Raw genomic sequence first — 27,605 nt, 5'->3', positions numbered from 1 at the left:
TTGTGATCGGCGGTACCAGATGCAGGCTCAGTATTTTGATTATGTTGGTAAATTGAGCATTTTTTGCTTTAAAAGTGATTATATTACATTGTTCTTATGTCCTAGTTAGGCTTTTTATGCCTTTAGTTAATCTTCATGCAATAGTTATAGAATTATGAACAATTTAAAAGCGGCTCTACGGCTAAGGAGGCCGCCATTTGTTTACATTTCAAATTTTCTGTAGAATAATGAACTGGCACCTGCATTATTTATAACTAACTGCAGCAAATTTGTAATCTAAATGTTATATTTTATCATGTAAATATCTTCATTTCTATAATGAATTCACATTCTTAAAAAGAGCACATAAAAAATTCCTTGACACGGCAACAGCATTTTTAAACTGATAAAATTCTTTTATTTTATTTTTAGAGAACTTATAATCTAGTAATAGAAAGCATAACAAATTTTTTAATTATTATTATGTCACATAGACAAAACCATACTATCATTTCAAAAGCAAATAAGTTACACTGGTAGATGCTACTGAATTTCAACTAATGTTATTTACAGATTAGGCAATTTCAGTAGAAAGTAGTGCATTACACAGCCTGTTTAGTGCACAAAACTGCTTTGGCAGTTATGTCACGAATTTATCAGGCTGGATATTCCCTCATATCTCATCATCAATATCATCATTCATGGGCCACGGCCTTCTGAACTAGACATTTCTAACCACCTCTACTAGCAGCCCAAATCTTCAAATTCTTCGTTTAAGGTCTAACTAATCCTCCTCTACAGCATCTATCCATCGAAGTTTAGGTCTGCCTCTTCTTTGTGTTACATGGTTTAGCCGAAAATATTTTAATATGCTAGTGTTGTTCATACAGATAACATGCCCAGACAAACTGAGGCAGCTTATTTTAATGTAAAGAACAACATCTGGCTGGCTCTTTGAACATTTGGTATACTTCAGTGTTACGTCTTCTACGCGTGATGTCATTTTTCTGAATTCCTCCGAAAACCCTTCTCATGACTTTGCATTCGAATACACCCAAGATACCCTTCCTCCTTCGTGGTCGTAGTCCAGGTTTCCGAAGTGTTAAGTCAGGGCAGAACGGATTAGGGTCTTGTAGAGAAATAGCTTTGTCTTTCCAAATGAAAAGCCAGATCTAAGTAAATGCTTTAATCCATAAAAACCTTCATTAGCTGCAACAATACATCTCAGTTGGTATGTGTACATGACAAGTTACTAAAAGACACCAAACACGTTTTTTGAAAAATTTTATTAAGAAATGAGACATTTATACAGTTTACATTATATTACATATGACTCTGGAGAAATGTCTGTGCAGTGCTACAAAATTAATATTTTATGTATGTATATATATGTATATATGTATAGTCAGCAATCTTGGTGAACACCTGTTTCAACTCTGAAAATAAATTAACTTGAAAAATAAATACGTATGTACAGAAGACATTCAGCACAATGAGAAAAAATGATGCTCATTATCAAAAATGGAATATTATGATTTTAAGCGAAGGGTGAGAAAAACGCTTAGGAAATTATGAAAACACACAATTTATTTTACGAAACAACTATATAAATCTATATTGAAATATAAATTTCATAAAACTATATAATCTGATAAAAAAATCATAAATCAGAATTGCAACCTTAAATTTTAATCCTCTTTTGATGCAATTAATCATTTTAAATGTATGGAATCCGAGATTCAAAACTGATAATTAAGTCCATATGAAGAATTAATAATTTTATACATACACTTGCACTACCTAGTAATCTGAAATAATCATGATTTATTTTTTATGCTTAAATATTGTAAAAATGTATGTGCAAAGTCTGAACTTATTTCGAATAACAAATACAGTCTCTATTAATAACTGGATGAGCAAGCAAAATAAATGAGTTAAGAAACTTTAATTACACTTCGTGTAGCACCTAATTATTATAGAAAATGCCAGTTTCAAAAATAACAATCAAAACTTAACATCTGCAAAATAATCTGATCACAAATTATCAAGAAAGAATTTCCATTCAACAGTATTATCAAGTTAAATTACCTACAATGAATTTAAACAAAGAAGACCATGATCAATTATTAAGAAAAAGAAGAGCATATATACTTTTTTTAAAATTTATTTTGGGGGAATTTCTTCCTTTTTCTCAAGCTCATGAAGATAATAATAAATACTAATAGTTAATGACAAATACTTATCATTAACTTCATAAACTTTATTTTCAAAGATAGTAATAAATAATAATTTTTTACTATCTTCAAAAGCGAGGCACCTCGTGTTTTAAAATAGGTTAAGCTCTTCTTTCCACCACACTCAGAACTTAGAAGTACTTTAAAATTTTGTGCAATTTTTAAACTTTAAAAAGTGATTTGGAGATAAAGAGAATATAAAAAATCCTTTACAGCAAAAAATTCTGTATACCCATAGTAATATTTTTATTTACGATAAATATATCTCAAAATTACTAACTTTAATTTGGCAATAGTCCATTTAATTTGGCTATCTTTCAGTTCTAAATTGTTGTAATTACTTTTCTACAGTGCATCTTTCTATTTCATGCTTGCTTACAATATCTTCTACATTGCAACAGCTTATATCCAATCACAAATCCAGAATTTAAACAAAGAAATCATGTTTATAAATACTACTGCTACGACTGTGCAGCCCTTTTTTTACTTTGGTTTGCTGCTCCACTTTGCCCTTTGTCCAAGAAGGTGTAAGCTGTATAAAATTGTGGGGGTGCATCTCATACCCATAAATTATGTTGTGTGAATCTGTTTATGCACATCAAGGCTTGCTCCATTATAAAAATAAAATTTTTTGTGTTTAAATCAACAGCCACATCTGAAAGCTTTTCTTTTCCATTCCCTCATCACAAGCACCTATGCATTAAGGCCTTCCCAAGTAATTACAGATAACAGCTCATCTTTAACAGCCATCTTCTAATCCTCAAGCCATCTATAGAATTATTATAGATCAATAGATAGATAAATACAGGACAATTCCAAAGGATCTGGCAAAAATCTAAAAGCCTGTAAAGAGGACTGAATTAAGCAACTTTTGTAATGAAATGTGTATGTTAAAATTACATATTGAGGTGGCGCTATTGAATGATAAGTAACAGCATTTTACTGGTGTAAATTATTATATTTTTAATACTATTGGACGAGTTCAATAAGAATCAGCCTAACATTAAAATATTTGCACAACTTAGTTTCGAAGGTTTAAGCATAAACCTGCTTCTTCAGCTGCTGAGGTGCAAATGATGAAAGTGAAGCCTGTGCTCAGGTTATAGGGTGCCCTCTATTGATAAAAAATTAAAACAACTATAAAATAAGTTCCTTAAAAGCTGAGAGTAAAGACTGATGGGAATTGGGATCATTAACTAGAACTAAAAGATTTTTATGAATGTGAAACTCCCTTTAGAAAATCTAACTTGCCAACAGAAAATGTTTTTTTGAATAATCTTGGCTTCAGAAAAATTTGTCATTTGCACTTCTGTAGCTGAAGAGGGTTCTATGTTTAAACCTTCGAAACTAGTCCTGCAAATTTATGAATATTATGCTGAATCTTGTAGCTTAATTCATCCAATAAATAATACGGGATTACTGTTAAAATGAAGCAGCTATTAGGAGGAGGTATGTAGAACAATTCCTGAGAACTTCCTTTGAACAACTGCTTCATTTCCATCTGCAATCCCTCAGACAAATCCCACCTCGTGTACTACTGGGATATCCTTTGTGATGCATCCTGAGCAAGTTCTCAATGATGAGAAAGCAACATGACCAATAACTATACTAGCAGATACTCATTTTATTTTATATGGAAAACAGGAAATTTTTCAGTTTCTTCTGTTTAAAATGTAACTTAAAGATGTAACTTTTAAAAGATGAATTCCCACTTCTGAGATTTTGTAAAGCTAAATAGCATAAAGTATGATATGACTGTACTGTAAGCTCATGCAATAATATTTACTGAATAATATTACCCATCCTCAAATAACTGATACAACAATCTATAGAGAAAAAGTATATGAAAACAGGCACATGAAAATGATAGATGCTGAGAGTCAGATTCATCAATTAGCGCATTTTTATGAATATTAAAAGACTCAAAGATGCCTAATTCACCAATGAATTTAATGCAACTTTTAAAAGATGAATTCCCACTTCTGAGATTTTGTAAAGCTAAATATATGATGTATATTATGTATACATATATAATATACATCATATATTTAGCTTTACAAAATCTCAGAAGTGGGAATGATATGACTGTACTGTAAGCTCATGCAATAATATTCCCCAAATAACTGATACAACAATCTACAGAGAAAAAGTATATGAAAGCAGGCACATGAAAATGATAGATGCTGAGAGTCAGATTCATCAATTAGCACATTTTTATGAATATTAAAAGACTCAAAGATGCCTAATTCACCAATGAATTTTTTTTTCCCTACGAGAAGAGAGAAGTATTGAAAGAATGCTTAGCAAACACTGATAGGTGACACATAAGATCAAATTTCTTCTTTTCATTTAATGTTATTTAACATAAAATCTAAAGGATGTAATTAAAATTATAAAAAATATATTTTAAATTCACAGGTGTAATCACATTTCTGTTGAGATAAGTCACAAGAAGTCCAGAATCAACTGCTTTCTGCTACAAAATTTAAATTAGATACCAATTTATATTTAATGCTTAACTTGCTAACAAATATGAATAACTACAAATTAACATATGCACTATAAGAGGATTAAAATGATTTAACATTTAATTTTTAAAATACATTTTAAATTAAATAGTTAAAATGTATTTTTTAGATAGATTATAACACAATATTTTGTAGATAATGTTTTCATAAATTTCATTTTCATAATAGATGTTGTTTTCATAACTCCGAATTTTACCAGAGAAACATGTACAATTAAACATATCTGTACAATTAAACATGTTAAGTTCTGTACAATTAAACATATCTGTTCTTTAAATGACTTTCATCATTCTATAATCTATGCAGAATGGAACGGTAACATATAAAATAACTTTTCAGATAATAACAATAGTTTTAAAATTAGGACATACCTAACCTGAGAATATTAAGAAAGTTGGAGCAACCAAATTGGTACTCTTTTTACTGTGCATAAGCTCATATAACTATTCATATTAGGCATCAACATTAAATTTCAAGGCCCTTTTTTATTATAAAGTTGTTTGTTTTTGATCAATTTCATTATTACATCTTTTTTCCAGAGGTATATGGCATGGAGGCAAATGAACCCAATCCATACTTCATTTTAAATACTTTGCTTCAACATGGAAGTGATGAAAAAAATAAAATTAAGCAAATGATTGTCAGCAGAAGAACATTTTAGTGAAAAGTTTCAAAGATTAGGATAAGAATTCATACTAAAATTAAGATTTTTTATAGGGCTATTGTAATAAATTAGCTATCCAGTAAGTTAAAGGGAATAATTTATTGGTGAACACAGTTCTGATGTCAAACTATGAGTTCATAAAGATATATAAAAGAGAATAAATATAAAATATAACAGTCCATTTATATATTGCTTTGATATACTATCGATTTTTTAAATGAGATTCCTAGTCTAATTGGAAGAGAAACATGACAGTATAAAATTAAAAATGAGACAGGAAGAAAAAAAAAAAAGAAAAAAAAACTTAAGATTGGGCATGGATTTTAATAAAATTCAAATATCACTTTAAGATTCAAAATCTATTCCACTCTACAGTAGCTTTTTTTATAAAGCATATTTACAGAATTTATCATTCAGCAGAAGCACAAAATTTGCACAATTCTCAATGCTTTCAGATTAGGTTTGCCCCAAACATAGATATAGATTAATTTAGAAAATGAAAAATAATTATATATATGAAAGATTTATTCATAAAATGTATAAGAAATTTCCTCAACTTCTATTTATGATGAAGTAAACCAACTTCTGTTATAGTATTTAAAATAAATGTATGAAATTACAGTACTTACAACAAAATTAACAGCAAAATCAATTCACATATATTTAAAAAAATTCATTTTTCAGTTTATGTAGCTATTGTTTCTTTCCAATTAACAGATTAAAAAAACAGTGTTTTAGTGTAATGGCAATTAAATAATGTAAAATAACAGCATAAAATAGAGCAAAAAAAATTTTTTTTTTCAAATATCAAAATTAACACAAGTTTAGAATTTTTAAAGTAACCAAACAAAAATTAATATTTTATACATACTTCCTTCATTATACCTGTATCACGCACATAGCTGTAGAGTTCTCTTTATCCATTTTCTATACAGACTTTATTATCATAATGCAAATTATAACTGCTTTTAAAAAAGAAAATGTTTTCTAAAATACTTATCAGGATTCGAGACTCAAGCTCACAGGTTGTAACTATCACTATGCACTACATTCTCCTCTACTTTGCACCAAACTTTCACAAACAAGAAATCTTTTTCCTGTACAACATCTAAAGGATTTAAATAAAATGTAAATATAAAAACTAACATTTCTTCCCCTAAATGTGATTATGTAAAATTAAAAAAAAAAGTGTGCATTTAAATTTTAAAACAAATTTGCAAAACATAGCTAGCTAAGTAAGTACCTGATGTAATATACATCTACAAGCTTAATATTCATGGAATGTGAAATTCACATATGAACAAGTACATACAAAAACTGACTACACAAGTCATAAATTAGTATTAAAATAATAAAAGGCATCTATATACAGGATAAATATAAGCTTATAATAGCACAGTACATGTTACTTACACTGAGTGTGATTGTCTACAAACTGACAAGACACATACATTTTCAAAAAGAGGTGCAATTACATTTTTTTATTCAATGCATAATGATCAAAGGGATAAAGTTATAATAAAGTTTTGCTCATACATTACACTGAAAAATGATAGGAAAACATTATTTCTCTATCAGGAGAAGATTTTCAAGAATTTTTAGATAAGGAAGCACACAGCATACTAACTTCTCTGTTTTCTGGCTAAGAAAATCACACACAGGAAAATAACAGTAGAAAAAGAAAGAAAACTCTCTAGATATAAAAAGCCTTACACATTACAGATATGTTCTGGTATCAAAATTAAATTTGATATACTATGCCTACTTGTGTTTTAAAAATATTATTGGGCAAAATAGCTTTTAAACTATGGAATTCTAAATGATTAAATGCAACTTCACACTGCACAGAGTCATCTTTTGCATTAAAGCTTATGTATGATATAGAGAATTCATAAGAATTTGTTACAGGCTAAAACTATATCAGGTTCTACTCTTCTGCAAAAATGCTAAAGTCAACCAGGAGTGGAAGTGTATAATTTTTAAAATCACTTATTTAAGAGCAAGGAATACTATATATCTAAGGTATAAAACTTTAATTTTTTTATTTAAACATGACATTGCATCTATGATAATATACAGAATTTTAATCTCATGACTAATAAACATATCTAAATTCAACCTTGATAAGAAAGTGTATAATTGAAACTATACTGCAGATAAATTTAATCATTAACTACGAGTTATATATGAGCTAAATACTTTTTTGTAAGAATATTCTATATTTTTAGGCACAGGTTATGTCCTCTACAAAATAAATTAAAGAAAAGTATTTTAAACATTTAAAAAATGAGCAATTTACAAATAGCATTACAATATTCTTAATCAAAATTTGTTTTAAAGCACTAGTTAATTCTGCAATATCATAATAATATTCAAGTAAAACAAGGCACTATTAAAGTACCTATTTTTCAAATGGGAAAAAGTGTTAAAAAAATAAAATTTGACAAGTAAAATCTCTTCAAGCCTAATTTTTTATTCATAATAAAACCTCTTCTACCCTAAATAATTAAATAATTTACCAGTTTTCATATAAATTACTAACATTGCATTATTTCTGTTTTTTTTTTTTTCAATGTTCTGATAAATATGTTTCTTAGGTTCATATGAAAATTTGAAGAAAAATACATATACATTACAAATACAATAAGTTTCAAACTAACAAATCTTTAGAAAAGATGCCTAAATTTAGGATAGCAAAATAACAAAGAATAAAATATTTCTAATTTCTGTACAATCATAGACACTAAAACCCTAAACTAAATAAATATGTAACAGCTGTCAATTTATTATTATACACAAAATGTAATCCAGTTCACTTTGAAGTAGATTTTAAATAAAAAAAACGTATTGAGAAGGAATTTAACGGGGAAAAAAAAGCATTATCATTTTGAAAAAGAGGTTTTATTGTGTTAATAAAAATTAGGCTATCAATACAGAAAAAGAAGCACAATTAATTAAATTTTTTTTTTTTAAGTAATACAATAAAATAATATTTAAAGTAATATATTCGCATATAATTCTTACTTCTTTATTAAACAAATTTTCAAACTCTTCACCAATAATCAGTATAAAATGTGTTTACAATAGAGTAGGATACTTAAAAATGGCATTGATTATACTACATACAGTGAAGTTGTACTTAGTGCAGTAGGTTCACAAAGGCTTGTTATTTGAACAGCGGACGAATTAGCCAGGTAGCACCAAGACTAAATATAGTTTACACTAATTCATACATAACAAAAACACGATTATTTGCATAGTGATAAACACCAACTAATAGTTCATCAGCACCAGCCAGAATACTTAAACCAGTGACAAAGTGGGACTAAAATATACAAGGGAACATATACAGTCAAAAGTCGTTAATTCGGACCCCCATAATCCGGACCTCAAAGCTAAAAACTTTCTGCGCATGCGCCGCATTGGCACATGCGCACAGGCGTTTTACGCGTGCGCGTAAGACCTTGACTACTGTGCATATGCGTGTGCGCAAGTGCAGAATACGTTTTCGCTTGCGCGTTTAATGTATAACGGACGGTGTAAGCTAAAATTATGTAATTATCTATTTCAGTTAATGTTAATGATTGCGTTGTTCCTTAATCATCGACTTGGATCCCGCTTATTATTTTTTGCAGACTGTAAGAGCAATTTTATAAAAGTAAACTTCAACTTTCGATTATATCAAATAGAATTTCCGATGCTGGACCTTCCAAAGGATCTACAAAACGAAAGTATGTTTCGATGTCCAACAAATAAAAAGTGGAATTGCTGCAAAAAATGGATAAAGACATGAAGAATGTGACATAGAGGTTAGTGAAAACGAAAAAATTTCGATTGACAAGTTAGTCAGTATTCTCGGCACAGCAATTAACGGAACTTGAACAGCGGAACTTTGTAACTGAACAAGAAATTATGTCTGTTTATAGAATTAAAGAGAAAGTATTATCACATAAAACGAAGCACTTTTAAACAACTTACACTGAAAGAAATGTTGAATAAAGTAAACAAATAAATATTAAGCTTTATTTTTTGTAAATTTTGATACCCTTTAGATCATAATTGTTCTTTATTTCATAAATTACGGTTTCATATTTTTAATTTTAGAATTTCTGCATACCATCTTACGAGATTTAAACTGATGATCTATAATCCGGAAAAATCGATAATCCGGAATCGCCGAAGTCCTGACGAGTCCGGATTAACGACTTTTGACTGTATAACGACTTTTTCAATATCTGACAAAAACAATATGGAATAAGGCATAAATATGACAATCAATTATTGACACATAAACCCATAATTTACAGGCACTTCAAATAAAAGAGTAAAAGCACTGAGTAATTAATGTAATTTTACATTTTATGTCTACAGGATTGTTTTTGACATCTTGATTGTCAAAAAAATATTCCCTTTTAGGGAAAAAAAAAATTAGAGCATGAAGTAAAATTAATTCAAGTGCTAAAATAGCAATCAAAAATCAACTATGTATAAGATGTACTTAGAAAAAGTTAGGATTAAATCAAAGTGAAAAACTAATCAAGCAAATACTGAACAACTTAATTTATGCTTTTAAAAATTATGTATTGTTATAATACCTCAAAACAAAGTTTTTCAATTTTGGATCACGAAAGTTATAATTCAGATGATATGACACATTAGTACAGGCACTTAAAATTTAAAGCAATTATTTTTATACTTTAAAAACAGAAGAAATATTAACCAAATTAAAAACAGAAGAAGTATTAATTAAGTGAAAAATAACCATTCTATTACCAATGATTAAAACAAACAGTAAAATTGGTGCATATGTACCAGTGATACATCACGCTGAACTCTGACTATTCAAGTTTTTTGTCACGTAATACAGATGTTCTATATGAGATCTTTTTCTATCAGGCGACACACATTCAATCTATAGTCCAAAGGAGCACACGACAAATGTGTTTCTAACTTTGTTTCCAAATTTATCAGACATAGCAAACTTTGCAAACTTTTGTTCTGGGAATAAACATTGTTTTTGGGATGTCACTGCAATCTAATCTTGATGAATTTAATATCCATTATTCATATTAGCTTTTCAGTCACACTGGATATGCTTCAATGTCAATGGACTAAAACATACTCTATAATGGATGCACATTATCGGACAAAAGGATCTCGCGCTGAGAATTTAATGTTTATCAAGAAATGCGGATAGTTACAGTTTAATTTGATGTATAACAGGTAAATATGTGTCAATCACATTGTTTGTTATAATCATTTGTAACAGAATGATTCTTCATTACTTACTTTTTACATGAATTTATACTTTTCTTGCATAAACTTCTCTGTTACTACTATAAACACCAGATATTCAAAATCCATTACAAATTATAGTCCCACCTTTTTCACTGCCTTGGACCCCAATATAGAAGTGCTGTGAGTTACACAAGCAGCAATGGGTACCAGTAACTCACTCCACATACAAATATAATGTATATATATACACATGGTTATAAAACACTAACTTTCTTGAAGGCAATATATTTGGTTAAGTTAATACGTTTTGTTCTGTCATGGAGTTCACAAGAAATGCTCTTTCAGAAACTGGAAATAACAGCTTCAAAATTCTTTGACAAAATTCGCATGTATTTCAAAAGTCAACATCTAGGAAAATAGTAATAAAATATATTGTGATTGTTTATACTTGAAATCAGAGGTGAAAAAAGACTGTATCAAGACCAATGACTTCCTCACAGTTTTCAATTTTTTTTTTTTTTAAATTTCATAGTCAGTCTTTCATTTTTTGAAAATAGGTATATATTTGAATGAACTTATTTCTTGATTTAAGTTTATGTATCAATTTTTATTCAGTTTCAGAGGAATAATGCTCTCTGAATCATAAAAAAGAATATTTAACTTAGAATCTTGAAATTCAGAGAGCTGTCAAACTTTATCATATAAAATAGCAGTGTAGTCTTACCATAAAATTTCAAATACAAATGGGAATGCAAATTTCATTCTCAGTTTTACATAAATTTTATGAATACAATACTGTAATTTTAACACCAGCATATTTTACAAAAGTTTTAGAAATAGGAATATAATTCTAAAAATATTTTGATTATAAAAGAATACTGCAGCAATATAAGTATCATTTACCCAGAAGTAAATCTCATTTTAAAGTAAAATAAATTTTTCATAATATTTGTAACATCCTAATTTTTTTCAATTAAAATGTTTTATTTACATGAAAGTCTAAAATCATAAAATTACAGAAGCGCATCTGATATGTTTAAAACAGAATTTGTATAAAAGAACTAGATATAAATTTATTATAAGCTTTCTAGAATGTAATTATATATTAAATTATTGTTTATACTACGTTTTATAAAAGAAACTTTAGAGGAAGCCAGTCATTTTGAAATGATTCTTTGCCTTGTACATAAAGACAACAACACATTGCAGTCACATAGTAAAATGCAATTTTTCAAGTAAATAATGAATTAAGCAGCAAAATATTTTTTAACTATAGCCAAAATTTGAGACACACTTGTATATGCCAGCATAAGAATATTTTACCACTACTCTCATTAAAATTTATTTAAAAAATATTGCATAAAATTCACAGTTGTTACACATTACCTGGATTTGTTCTTGAAATGACTAAAAGCAAATATTATTTCAATTGATACACATAGGAATATTAAAAAAATCATATTTTTTTCATGAACATCACAAACTATTATAAAATTTGATTATTATTTATTTAATATTAAATACTTTAAGTTTTTGGAAATTTAAATACTTTTCTGTGATATAAAATACTCATAATAACAAAAAAATTTCGAACATTAAAAGATAATGCATGTCATGGTAAGAAGGGAACTGCAATAATTAACAGTGATGAGCACAAGATATTTCTGGCAAGAGTAAGCATTTAATCAATAAGGACAGATTTTGGAATGTACTATACTTTTAAAAAAGTCACGTGATACAATTCTGTAAGAATCAGAATGGACAGTGCTGATCATAACAGAGCTAGTTTACGTCCAATAGAATGAGAAGTTATATCCTTAATGGCTTGTAGTAACCGCTTGATGTGGCCAACTTTAGTAACACCAAGTTCCTATATAAAGAATAGATAAAAAACAAAAAAATAAAACTCGCTTAAAATATTAAACACAGTTCAGAATTGATATATAATACAGGAAACTAAATAAGCATAATGCAATAAACAGATTTAAAAGAATTAAATGGTTTAGATGCGATATAAAGAAATACCCTAAACATCATCTCAAGAAAAAAGCACTACAATAATTACATAACAGAAAAACAAAAGGGTATCATAACATCTAAATAATCATACATGAACATTTTTTTAATATATTAATTTTTTAAGTATCCTCTTCCTTTCCCCAAAGAAACTATTTTTAAAAGATTCCAAATTTCCTTTCCTCTGTACACAGCATCAAAAATAAAACTAACATATGTTTAAAGTGAGTTATTGACCAGTTATTTATATACTAAGAAACACTTGTCACTCTTCAGTCACTTTTGAACACTGGCATCTAATGAGCCAAATATTACAATGAAATCAGATCAAACATATATATTTTAAAATCTTGCAAGGAAGATAAAAAATGAAAAGGGAGTTTCTACTTACTTTATGCTTAATGCTGCTGAAACACAATGAATAAAAATTAACTGACGTCTTAAACATTTCCATTCTGGAAACTTGTTTATTTAGAGCATTTTAATTGGCTGATTTATATCCCTATTTCTTTAAAAGTTGACCAGTTGATATAAGTTATGGTTTCAAATAAACATAAAAGTAATATACGGAAATAAATTTAGACGCATATCATATAAAACGATTAACTTATTCCAGCATAACTTTTTTAAACTGCATTTTAAATTTTGTTTTATTCAAGGGTTAGAGTTTAAAATATACAGGTCTATTCTGGTAGTATTAGGACTGAACATTATTTCAAAAATTTATTCACAATTTTGACACATCTACTTAATAGTTTTCAAAATATGCACCTTTTGCATCTACACAGCGTTTTCAGCGACTTTGCCAGTCACTGAAGGCTCCCTGGGAATGCAGAAACTGGAATACTCTTCAGTTTCCTCATTACAGCTTCTTGAATGGCATGGACTGAGCCATGGTGCCAGCCTTTCACGACCTTTTCAGGAAAAGGAAGAAATCTGAAGGAGCAACATTTGGGCTGGAGGGTGGCTAGAAAAGCTGTGTGATGCCAGGTTTGGTTAGGAAGTCCATAACAGCAAAGACGGTGTGGCTTGGCACACTGTCATGATGGAGCCTCCATGATCCAACAAATCGCTGGACAGAAGCTGGTGACTCGTTTTCTGAGTCTTTCAAGTACAAGTACAGCCCAGATGCCACTCCTTCAGACTTCTTCCTCTTCCCCTGACTGAAAAGGGTTCAAGATCCCGTAATGAGGAAGATGAAGAGCATTCCAGGAAGCCTTCAGTGATTGGCAGAATCGCCGGAAACACTGTGTTGATGCAGAAGGGGCATATTTTGAAAACTATTAAGTTGATGTGTCAAATTGTGAACAATTTTTTTTTTAAAAAATGTTCAGTTCTACTAGTTTTTTTTTTAAATGTTCAGTACTACTGTATTTCAGAACAGACCCTGTAACCGTAATGATTCAGAACATGACTTGAGAGATGTATAAGCCTGCTTAGCTACGACTTGTTAACATTCAAATCAGCTACTTGGAAGGCTGATCTTAATAAACCTTCATTTATTTATCTACACACATAATCCAGTGTTAATTTGACTACAAAAAACCAATTAAGATGTTAATTATAAAAGCAAATAAGTTTGATTATTACTAACAACTATTAGAATAAAAGTTCATGCATACAAAACAGGACAGTTATTACTTGGTAGATTCAGAAATATGATAAAAAATACTTTAAATATGATAATTAAAGTAACCAATAATAATACACAGAAACTCAACTTTATTTATGTAACATAGTACATATTGCTGGAAAATTAGGTAAATATTTATTTGCAGTTTACTGTATATTAATAATTCATTTATTTTTATTAATACCTACAATTTATTTTGTATCTATGTCACTAAGTCTGCATATATTTCTTTTGTACTTTGCCTTATTTTTAATTTGTGATTAATTACATTAATACTGGTACTTAATTTATATTTGTCAGTGTGTTAATTTAATGGATATCAGTGCATTTAATTTCAGTTCTTTTATAACCACAGCAGCAAATAATACGTTACATTCATTAGTACTTATTGAAGGAAAGAATTATATAATTATTAAATAGTTTACAATAATAAATAAAAAGTTAAATTCACATTTATTTAAACGTAATAAAGTAAGTGAATTAAAAGATGTTAGAACTCAACTGTTTGAAAAATATAGATACTGAAAATGTCTTTATAATTTAACCTTGCAATACTTATATAATTACAAAGAACTAATGTTACTTTCAAAGTTCAGACAAAATTGTTTTAAACACACAGTAAAATCCTGCTTAACTGCATTGAACCAAAGCAGAGGATAAAAATAACACTGATATAGAGAATCTAAAAATCAATTATCTCTCTAATTTTTCTGCAAGTTAACTTTTTTTACTGTTTAATTCCTTTAAAGTAAATACACATTTAAAAAAGTTACTACTGTACAGCATAAAGTTAAAAAAAGTGCTGCAAATGACTACAGCATGTAATTCAATTGGTACATATTTACCCCTGATATTTAAATTAATTAATTAAATTTTAACTATCCAAATTTAATGTCAATCATTACAAATGCTCTATGTTAAATCTGTTTACAATACATGTCCAGTCAATAATTTTTTCAATCCACACACATCCAAGCATATCTGATGTGACTGACTGAATAGCATAGATAAAGCAAATTTTGAATTCATTAGATGACAATGGCAGCATGAAAACAATAGCTTTAATATAATCCCATAAAAGTCGGAAAAAACCCAAGGTGTGAGATCCAGCAAATTTAGAGTGCACATGAAGAAAGCATTATCATTTGCTCCTTTGAAGGGAATCTATGTGGCATTATGAAAAGATCTTATATATAGTATCTGTAGTGACAGACTTGAATAGCTAAAGTTCATTTTAATGCATCTCAGATAAATATGTACCAAATCCATTTTTTTCAGCAATAAGCATTTATAACAAGATGATTTTTTTTAACTACCCTGCATACATCATCTGCAAAAATAGCTGATTAAGAAATCTCTGTTCAAAAGATAATTTTCATACATATCAAACACAGATATAATCTCATCTGCTAATAATTGTGAAGAATGAAAGAAAATGAAGATCAAATGAAAAAGTATTGCATTACATATTTTATTTAATAGCAATACATATCTATATCTACAGGGTGATTCTAAATTGCTTTTACAAATTAAGAGGGGTGCTAGTACTCATCCAGATGACAAAAATTACCATAGAATATAGGGTCGCATTCCACTCTGAGAAGCAATAAAAGGAATATTAGAAATCCAACCTCAACATACAACAGCATTAGGAGAGCGAATGAACGAGACCAAAAGTTGCACAATCAGTTTAGTGAAAAACTCGCCAGAGTGCACAAAACGGATAAAGCCGAAAACTTGGCATTTGAGTGTTAATACTTTGATATCAAGCTAGCAGTTTTTTTCCCCTTTGCAATGTTCTATCCTGTCCTCCTGGGCTTAATTCTGCTGCACTCATTCTACTTGAAGAGACCTTGCAGCACACGAAGTTCTGACAGCCAGAACACAGCATGAACTTTTCATGCTAATCGTGATATACAGCGGAATTTGGAATTAGTTGATAATATTCAACCCTTGATTAGATAATTAACTTGTTGCAATCATTTGCAAGGTTGAGACCTTGCGAACCAAAGATGTGTGCATTTGAATGCTTGCCATGAAAGTCTGAGCTCGAATTAACACTCGAACTCTAAGTTTTCGGTTTTATCCATTTCATCCACTCTGAGTTTTTCACTAAACTGATTGTGCAACTTTTGGTCTCATTCATTTGTTCTCCCAACACGTAAGTTAAGATTGTAAGTTAAGATTGGAATTCTAATATTCCTCTTTTCTGCCTCTCAGAGTGGAATGCGATCCTATGTTCTATGGTAATTTATTGCTCATCTGGATAAGTACTATCACCCATCTTAATTTGTAAAAAACAATTTAGAATCATCCTGTATATGTATATATATGTATATATATACATATATATATATACAGGGTGCATAGGAAAGTCCCTTTAACCGGAAAATTCTTGTGAAGACAGAGATACAGCTAGGCAAGTGAGGTGACGGTATAGTAAAGCGACTATGCGAAATTTGGAAGACAATCGTAGCAAATTGAAAACAAAAAGAGATAGAGCAAATTTTCCAATTAGAAAGTTTCAAAGTGTCAATTAATTAGTATGAAATGATATTTGGTTCATACAGATAAGATAAATTTTCGCCTGTATACTCAAAGATGTGCTCAACCGATGCACTCCATTTTGTGTAAATGTTTGAAAGAAATAGCCAAAAGTATTAAGAAATACACACCTTTTTATTGGAAAAACATATATTTATGTCAATACAGTTTGATAACATCACACACACACACACACTCACACACACACACACACAAAAAAAAAAAAAAAAAAAAAAAAAAAAAAAAAAAAAAACCGCAAAAACAAACTATTACGCAATGATAAAATGTTAATGTTATTGTCTGCCATCGACATTATAACGAGACTTGAGATTATGCTGTTTGTATGAAGCAAGAAACCTTATAAACTAAAATTTCAAATGCATTGGAAATTAAAATTTTACAGATGTTATTGTACAATATAATATCACAATCTGCAACTTGTATGCTGCTATATTTCCGAAATTTGAATATGCAGAATAGAATCATCTGCATTAACAGTGGACATCTTTGGGTACACAGGTGAGAATTTATCTAATGTGTGTGAAACAAATGTCATTTCGTACTAATTAATTGATGGTTTAAAACTTTCTAATTGAATATTTTGCACAGTCTCTTTTTGTTTTCAATTTGCAATGCCTATCTTTCAAATTTCACCACTAGAAGTACTGCTGTCATTTGCATTAGGTCGAGTGTAGTTGCTTTACTATACCGTTACCTCACATGCATAACTGTAGCTCTCTCCATTTGCAAGAATTTTCAGGTTAAAGGGACATTTCTATGCACCCTGTATATATATATTTTCTGTGATTTTAATTCAAAAAGGGCAGAACAACATATAGGGGTAGCTCTTTGACAGTGTAAGACTATCTGAGAAATAATTTTTCAAACAGGAAATTAATTTGCAGCACTTTTGAGAGTCTCACAGTATCGAGAGGAATGAAACATGTTGTTCAGTACTCATCCATCATCCCAGTTTAATTTTAAATGCTTACTTCTTGACAAGTTCTGTTTGAAGCATCAAACAGAAATGATTAATTAATTTTTTTATTTGTTCTTTAATTTTAATGATTACACCAGTATTTAAACATTTTAGTTTTCCTAACAAAAAGTTTTCAGTTTCCAACTTTGACTTCAAAAAGATTTTCACTTTTAATATAACAATGCTATAAATAGGCCTTACACCATTTTCCTCAGGTTGGATAATCAATCAAAGAATCATTTCATTTTGAACCCTATCTTTTGTATGCATATATATGCAATATATTCAGGAGCAGGAATTTTGATGGCTTAGTAATGTTGATCCATAATGACTAGGAAATTGGAGGCAAAGGCAGATTTAAATCTTAATTTTTTATTTTAGTAAACATGTTGCGGCAACAATCAACTTGGCACATTAATTGTGCCTATTCCAAGAGATTTTACATTTTATATAAATTTGCAATAAGAAAGAAAGAAAGAAAAGACAGACTGCAGTGTGGCCAGGCCAAAGCATAGATAGCAAGTGCATTATGTTCAGGATAAAATCTGAAGTCAAACTGAGTTAGTTTTGGTTCTCAAAGCATTTTGATTGGATAGTTAATATTGCTGTAAAATTATTATTGGCTGTTTTAGTTCAATTTACATTACCAGAATTACTTTAAGTGTAATATGACATAGTTGTTTCTGGAAATGACGCAGTGCAAATAGATGTTGCTATTTTTAGAATAGAGAAGGGAAATTTATTTACACTGATAATTTAATCTTTTATATATTCTTTATTTTTCTTATATATATATATATATATATATTTGTATTTCATTGTGTATATATATATATATGCGTGATATTTTAGCAGTCGTGGTGACACTTGGCATCCAAGTTCAGGCATGGCTTTTTGCAGAGTGGTAAGGAGGATATCCAATGACGACACACAGAGGAATTTCATTTTTAATTGCACATATTTATTTAATTCAAACAGCAGATCAATTTCCTTTTCGACGAAGTTCTCTAAATTACATATTCAATAATGAGTTACTAAGTACAATTAAATTTTGACTTTCTGAGTCATAACATTCCAACAAAGAAAGAAAGATGAGAAGCATAGCACAAAGGTCCTAGCAACACAAAGAGAAGCTTCTGATGCTAAATGGCGTGCACTCAGTATTTATATAGTAGTGGTTAGCATCAAAGTTCAGGCATGGCTTTTTGCAGAGTGGTAAGGAGGATATCGAATGGCAACACACAGAGGAATTTCACTTTTAATTGCACATATTTACTTAATTCAAATAGCAGATCAATTTCCTTTTTCAATGAAGTTCTCCAAATTACATATTCAATAACGAGTTACTAAGTATGATTAAATTTTGACTTTCTGCGTCATAACAAAGAAAGATGAGAAGCGTAGCACATAGGTCCTAGCAGCACAGGGAAGAGAAGCTTCTGATGCTAAATGGCGCGTACTCAGTATTTATAGTAAAGGTTATGTAATAGGTGCGAATGCTCTAAAAGGTACTGGTCTAGACGGAAGATCTTGGATTGCAGAAAATTAATTGAAGGTTGTGTGTTCACGAAGAGCAAAGCCATCATATTTTTTATATTTTACATCTACATATATATACATATAAACAGAGAGAGATGAAATACATACACATACACACACACACATATATGTATTCTGATATATACACATATTCTATATACACACATATATCAACTCTGAGAGGTGAAAATATTTCTCCCATTTTAACTGAAATGGCATTGTTCTCTTCACTTTGAATAAATATGATTCTACTATAGTCTCTTTAAGACATATAAGAAAAGAAACTTTCTCAAAGAATTATTATTTCTAAAAAGAAAATAGTGCATTTGCAAGTGCATGTATACAACAGCTTATTTAAACAAAAAATAGATAAAATGTTTCCAATAAATATACTTATAAAAATATTTCTTTAAAAATAAAGCATTTAATAACAGAAATCAGTATGGTGTAAATAAATACCTTAAGATCTCGCCGTTCTAAATGCAATAATTCTGGTCCTTGAATGTCATGGCTGATGAAGCTGTCTTTATATTCTCCCATCTGAATTGATTCTAACCACAGTGCTACCTCAGATGTCCCCCATGTTAGTACTGAAGATTCAAGTGGATCACCACAAAGGCTGCCTGCAGCCTCGGTTGGAGTTCCACAACCAGACCCTTCGCATGGTGTGTTGGTATTGTTGCACCCTTCACCACCTTGACAAGATGTATCAGTCCCTTTGCTTTTTGCTTGCTTACTTCGGAATTTGAGCTTGAACAGGCCTCTGTAGTACCTTTTCTGGTCTTGGCTGACAGGCTAAGTGAGACGTTGATCGATTGGATTACAGCATGCAACATTTGTGCCCAGTAGAAGTATAAGAAGAGAGTATGTGTGCAAACAAGATGAGGATATTCAAATGTCACCAGAGATAAAGTTTTTTTAAAGTATAAAGTTGTCGTGACCAGTAGAAAAGACTGCATGCAGATGCAGATGGTTGATGTGCTCCATGCTAAGGCTATGTCTAGCCAAGAAAAATAAAAACCACACTAGGCACCCAAAGACTAAGTCATGCCATATTTCATTTTGAAAAGTAATGTAATACAATAAAGAATTTATTGATTACAAGTAAGCGCTCTTAATGTACAAAACCATACATTTTAAGAAGAATAATATGTCAAGCTCTAAAATACTAATGAATAAAATCCCCAAATAATTTTTAAAACATACTTCTACAGTACTAAGCTCATATCACTATGAAAAAATATACAAAGGAATTTAAAAGGAAAGAAATTTCAGAAAATCTACTAGTTAAGGCAGAAAATTCAATAACTCAAATACAAATCAGACAGTATGTAAAATATTACAAAGGCATGCTGTAATAAAATTCATACTTCATCAGGTATTAAATGTACATATGATTCTACACATGCCAACTAAAAAAATCTACCATGCATTCCTTACACTTAACTTTGAGCAAACATTAGAAATTAAAAATATGAAGACTAGCTATCACAAACTATTTAAAAACACTTAATAATAATAATAATTTAGGTGATATGTATTAAAATTTTATGGCAAGTAAGAGTAAAATATCACTAAACAATTTTTTATTCACATTTTACAAAAACTGCACCAAGTAAAATTTTGAAATGAAATTGATAATCTATTTACTTCTTCATCACTATGAAAATATATCCAGCCTTGATTTTCAAAACATTTCCGTAGCTCCTTTTCTACACGACTGCATGACAATGTTAGTCTATCTTCCAATTCATCTCCCATTTGCTGGAAAGTAGTATATATGCATGTTTGCAAATTATTAAATAAATTTGTTAGAATTAATTATTCTTGAAACATTTAGTTTTAAATATCAGCATAAAACAATGTACAAGAAACTCATCATACTTAACCTTTGAAAAGATGAATTTTACACTTTATTAAAGACTATTCTTTGCATAAGTTATAAAAATGTAAGAAACTCAAAACAATCTATCAGCATCAGCACATTAACATAATTTTTAAAAAATGCCTTGAGAGCTTTAATCTTGTGAATGCTTTAATTTTGTAACAGCCGCCCAAAAAGTAAAGTGGTTAGGGAAGCCGACTATGATAGCGAAAGGACCGGGTTCTAATCCTGGAGAAGGCATGGTTGTAACTGCCTGTCCCTTCATAGCAAGTAATGGTGGCTGCCTATTAGGCCAAATAAATGGCCAGCACTTCCAGCCCTAGGAGTGGCTAAGGTCGAAAAAAGGCAAAACTTCCCGCCATTTGAAAGAAAAAAAAAATTAACACTTAATTTTGATCATATTATATCTATTATTAAGTATGACCTGAATTGGACCATAATTAATACTGAGTTCTTCAGACATTTTGCAGATAGTGATTCGATACTTTTCTTCTACAACTGAATGTCCCTCTTTGATTTTTTTAAAGTTTTGTTTGTTATGAGTCTCTCAAGAAGCTCATCACTTTCTCTTGGCGAACCCTCAAATATCATAGCCACTTGTTAACTTGTCCCAACACAGGTACCATAAAAGCTTTGCCTAAATTATCTTTGCCATAATGAATGAGATGACAAGATACTTCATATGTTTGTTCAAAGCACATGTGATAACAAGTAAAATGAGCTAAAATATTGGGTCATCTGGAAAGTTCTACAGATTTTTTTAATTGAATTACACTTTCTTCTAATTATTTTGGTACAGCTGATAAAGAATGATCTTGATCAAAAGATGGATGTTTAAATACAGTTTTTTTTCTGCTCATGCTACATTATTCTAGCTTGCATTGTGGCACAATTTTTTTTTTTTCCATTTTTTCAGCGCAGTTCTGCCTAAAGGGACGGATGCCTTCGTGGAGGACTTTCTAAGGGAAACTGGCTCGTATACACGTTACACATGGGGAAAACCATGAAAATGCCCATGCAGCCAGCCCGTTCACTTGTGTATGGTGGAACTCGATAAAGGAATTGTAAATCATAAATACTTGTCACCATATGAGACAAATTTTAAAAAACATTGTTCCCAAATGACAATTTTAAAAGTAGAAATTGAAGTTAAGTGCCCAGAACTGATAAATCATTGAGATGTTGTCTTGAAACATAACAGTACTGACTCAGCTATACAATGAACATCAAAACAAAAACTTCTCAAGTATAGCTGGGATATTTTGTATCTTCCCCATATTCATCAGAACTTGTCCCTTAGATTTCCATCTCTTCAAATCACTTCACAATTCTTTGAATGGCCTGAAGTTCACCACTTTAGTGACTGTCAAGCAACACCTTGGTAACTTCTTTACAAATGCATCTTAGGACTTTTTTAAAAATATCTGATATGAACACAACATGGCTTCCTTTTATAGCCTGTTAAATTATACACAATTTTTGCTGCATATCATTTAAACTTATTCCTTTGAACTTCATTAGAGATTGATTTCTAATTCAGTCAATTCTTTTCTCACTTTGCGCTAAAGCAAAAACATATAAAAAACTCAAAACAGCTTCATTAAAAATTCCAAAATACACAAAAATATAAAACACCAAATACAGTTAAAAAGAGATTTTTTACAATTAAAATTATAGTTTCTGTGCTAAAACAAGATATTCGGTCATCAAGCAGTAAGATAAAATTAAAAGTTAACTTTTGGTCACACTTGGCAAAAAGACACTAATGGTGCAGAAAATAACTTAATTCACTATTCTAGTGAGAGCTTCAAGTGTACACAAATAGCAGCCTCATTTGGCTTAGCACTACTTAAACTTTGAAATTATCAATAATTCTACAACTATTGCACACAGATTACCAGAATATAAAAACAACACAATTCAATCACATTTAAAGCAAAAAATGCCAATTTACCAACATACAAGATTAAAAAAACTGAGCTCATCGATCTGGGTGACAGAGTAGGTGTGTGCTTACATAAATATATATGTATGTGCACATATAAATGTATATGTATTGAATATCAATAACTGATGAATTTTTCTTAAAAAATTTTATCTTTAACTAGTTTCCCCATTTTTACAAATTTTCATTTTATACAATTTTTACCATTTTTCTAAATTATCCTATTTCTAAATTATTATTTTCTAATTATACTTAAAAAATTTCTCTACTTGCTTTACACTATACTAAAACATTTTTATTACACTAGCATTGAGGTTCACAATTTCTAATTTCTCCCCTTCTTTCCTAGGAGATAATCCAAAATTTTAATTAATTAATCTATTAAATAAATTAAGCTTTTGCATGCCGCACCATGATCCCGGAATAAAAGTCAACTAATTCATCGAATTCACATTAGAATACACCCATAAAGACTATAAAACAAAAAAATTGCAGTAAAAAAAAATTTGTCTATAATTTCCCGGTTGTTCCATTTTTGGAACATTGGCATGTAATGCTGTCTTTTCTCTTTTTTTTTTCACTTCATGAAAACAAAGCATTGTATAATGAATCTTTTAAAATTTTATTCTGTAATAATGGTTTACTGAACAATATGATGTGAAATTACTAAAATTTAAGTAAAATTCATTAAAAAATTTACATAATTTTTAATTAGTGTACTATTTATAATAAATGCAATGCAAAAAGTGTAAAGGAAAAAAAAAATGTACACTTACACAAGCTTGACTAACAATATACATAATATGAATAAATGCAATTTTAAAAATGTAAAATACCTTACTAATAAAAAATAAAATATTTTATCCTTTAAAAGGTGTATGGGATTTCAATCAGTAGCATAAAAAATATAAAACATTCTAAAACACTAATTTTTTGCAATCCTTTTTAGCAATTTCTCAGTGTCCATGATATAACAGGAAGCAGTGTACATGGAGCAATTTTTAGCATTCAAAATACATGTTTGTAGTGTTTTTTTGGCACACTACACAATGCCATTGCGATAATGTAACTATATAATGTGCATCTGATTTTCTTGCACATGTCGACTGATAGGCACGGGGTCCAGGTATAATGTGAATTTTAGGTTTTGCTCGAAGCAAATTCAAATTTTTCTTCTAAAATTCACGCAAGTCATTTCTAATGTGGTGTTTTTGTGTAAATCAGTGTGCAAGATCATCCAGCAGCCACAAACATATTCAGTGTGTTCCTAAATAAGTTCCAGTACCCTTTTTTTGCTCAGAAATTTTGGTTGGTAGCTCTGATAAGTCGGTCCAACAGCTATACTCCACCTGTTCCTTCATTATATAATTTTATAATGCAACGCTTGAGAACATCAACTTTCTTTTTTTAAGCTCAGACACATCTGTCTGCTTTTTCTAATGGTTCGTGAGTGATGAAATTTGATTCAATAGTTACAACTGAATTGTCGTTCCAATGGCACTTACTTCTCTATCGGATCGCATTAACTTCTCCATCGCATCAGTAAGCAAATTCTCCATGTTCAAATTTTGATATCTCTTTTGCTATTCCGCAATTTTCATCTCTTTTGGTGGTACTGTGCCAATTAATTTAAAGCCTTTGTTAGACAAACCTGTCAGCAGACTGTGCAATAAAATAAAATTATTGAAAAATACTTTGTGTTTCTTCCTTTCTACAGAAATAAATGGCACACCATTAATGCCCCTATAAAAGGGCATGTTTACAAGGTACGAGCACTGAATGTATTTAAAATCTAATAAAGAAAAATATACGTGTGATATCACTGATTTTGTATATTGTAACATGTCAATTTTATGCAGTTTTGAAGAAATATTTCTTGTTATTTGAATTTCTTTCATTAACTTATTAAAGTTGTCCTTTGCAAGTATGATGGGGAAATGTTTGGGTGGATTTGAATTTTTAGAAATTTTATAGAATTCTTTTCCTTAAATACTTTAAAAATCATAAAAAAAGCCGATCTTTAGAAAATTTTCTGCGCTGAAATATTCATATTTAAAAAATAAATTTTATGTCAAAAAATCAATCATACTTTCTATAATAAATGATAATTTTTTCAAACTGACAGATGTGATAGTTTATTTAAAAAAAAATATTAAACATGATGTTCCAAAAAAGGAACATTGGCATGTAAAAGATTAACATTTTCTTACTTTGCAACTTTAGTGGAAATATTAGGCTTTTTTAAGTACAGAAAATTACTTTCTTTAATTAGTTCTTTGAATATGTCGACTGACTGCAACCAAAAAGGGAAGTTCACAGCTACATGTTATAGCAGTATTATTCCCGAAATTTCAGTGTTTTTGAGTTATGCGAGATACATCAAATGCATGCAGGTACATACAGATGTCATAAAATTTTTTTTTCTGAATTCCTTTTAAAATCTGTTTTGAATAAAAGTTCTTTATTCTGTCTGTACGTACAGATATCAGACAAAAACACTGTTCAAAAGGATTTGAGAGCAGTCAAAATGGATATTTTCGTTGAAATTTTTCATGATTTTTCAAGATTGAATGCCCGAAATTTTATGATTACAATACTTCCTTTACTTCGCACAGTGAAGTAAAAAAGGACTTTTCCAGCTACTATATAGATGACGAAAAGGTCAGAGAATAAAATGGTGCTTATCTGACTGAATGAAATTTTTGCTTCATTTGTATTTATTGTAAACACTACAGAACTTTCTAGATGACCCAATAAATTACAGCATTTGTGTGGCATGATCTAAAGTTAATCTGTGCTGAATGGCTTTGCTCTGCCCATATGGCATCAGCCTTCATACACCTTTATCACACCTCATATATTTAAATTCTACTGACTTCTATAAGAACATCATAGTACTTTTAAAAGCTACTTTATTCGAAATATTTTTGCCAACAGATGGCACGATCTTCTCGTTCGCTCTACTGCTGTGCTGTAGGGTATAAATATGACCATTATGCCCACTGCTTTCCAGTCTTGTGTATTTCTTGCCTTCTGATGAAGAGGGATCTGTTTGCCCTCGAAATTGATTAAGTTCTTAACTAAATCTACAGCAAACACAAGGTTATTGCTTTGCTAATTTTACACTACTTTATTTGATTAATTTTCTAAATTAATACCATAGTTCTATAATCAAACTGTCTGTAGGCTAATTAGTACAGTTGTGTGTTTGAAACACCTTATATTTCTCCTCCATTTACCTTCCTTTTTTTTCCGCATTAATAAAAATAAGATGCTGAATACAAAGAATGAACAAGGTGCAACGATGAATATATGAATGGAATAATGATAAGCAATTAATATATTTTTTATTTTTCCCCTTCTAAAATGTGAAGCAAGAATAAATTTAATACTTGTACATTTTTCTTTGCAAATTTTTCATCAATATAATTGATAATAATATGATTTACTACACAATCTAAATAACTTTTATACAAACATTAACTTCATAAACTAAAAATTACTATTTTAGTCATGAAAATTACCATTAACATTATTTATTTCACAGTATAATGAATACATACTTAACTTTTCTCTAAAAGAGAATTTCATGTTCTATAACATATGGTACATAATTAATTTTTTACACAATTAAGAGCACCAGCACAGGAAGAAAATATTAGTAAACAAAATATTTCAATAATAATATCTGTGATAAGCATAAATTTATACAGCACAAATAAAATAACTCTCAAGCTGAGCCTGATATATGCTCAAATTCATAATAAACTTTACTGAGAATTCTTATAAAATTACTCACAATTTCTTCGCCTTTTTCTCGAAGAAAATTCGACACTTCTTGTAACAGATGTCGAACAGCAAAGACTAGGTCAGTTAAAATTTGCCGTGTAACATTCTAAATAAATAAATAAATAAACTTAAAATATGATTCAATATTTAGTGTCCTTATCTTTAATCAAAGGCTGAATTATTTTAATAAATGGAAATTTGAGACATCTTACATGTTTAGAAGAAATAAAAGCTTATCATACAGTGAAAAGAAACTCTTACCCCTTCTGCTATTTTACCTCCAGGATACAATTTTTCTATGCAATTAGCAACTTGTAGAGCAATAGGCAGTAACTCTTGTTCAACAGCAGAATGAGATATTGCTGTTATTTTAATGCTAATGAAAAAAAAAAAAAAATCATGAATTACTTTACTATAAATATCAAAATGCAAAATTAATACAAAACAGTATATTTTCATATGAAAAATTCAATATGAGGAAAAAAGATTTAATCTTGAAACTATAAGACTGAAAAACCTAAAATAATTTCCATTTGCAAATTAAAAATGTGTGAACACCCTCTGTATTTATATTTTATTAAAAAGTTGTGCCATTGAATAAAATATAAATACAGAGGGTGTTCACACATTTT

The 27,605-nt window shown here is 29.5% G+C and overlaps 1 protein-coding gene across 4 annotated transcripts in view; it reads right to left on the bottom strand.

The window, feature by feature from the left end:
- Positions 1–1,246: 1,246 nt before the first annotated feature.
- Positions 1,247–27,605, bottom strand: part of LOC118203668 (diacylglycerol kinase delta) — a 266,853-nt gene continuing 240,494 nt past the window's right edge. For 2 of the 4 annotated variants that reach the window (XM_085816163.1, XM_085816164.1), the window contains exons 25-29: positions 27,235–27,349; positions 26,984–27,079; positions 21,005–21,118; positions 19,814–20,149; positions 1,247–12,513 (exon numbers count right to left, since the gene is read on the bottom strand). In XM_085816163.1, the coding sequence (XP_085672289.1) occupies positions 12,415–12,513; positions 19,814–20,149; positions 21,005–21,118; positions 26,984–27,079; positions 27,235–27,349 (760 nt within the window). In that variant the 3' untranslated portion in view covers positions 1,247–12,414. Of the gene's footprint in view, positions 12,514–19,813; positions 20,355–21,004; positions 21,119–26,983; positions 27,080–27,234; positions 27,350–27,605 lie in introns of those variants that run through there. The other 2 variants (XM_085816165.1, XM_085816166.1) reach the window with 2 other exon arrangements.

This window comes from Stegodyphus dumicola, chromosome 4 (assembly GCF_044657685.1).
Source record: "Stegodyphus dumicola isolate Sdum_Otavi_A_Nest chromosome 4, ASM4465768v1".
Taxonomy (NCBI): domain Eukaryota; kingdom Metazoa; phylum Arthropoda; class Arachnida; order Araneae; family Eresidae; genus Stegodyphus; species Stegodyphus dumicola.
This window is presented reverse-complemented; position numbering and strand designations above follow the sequence as displayed.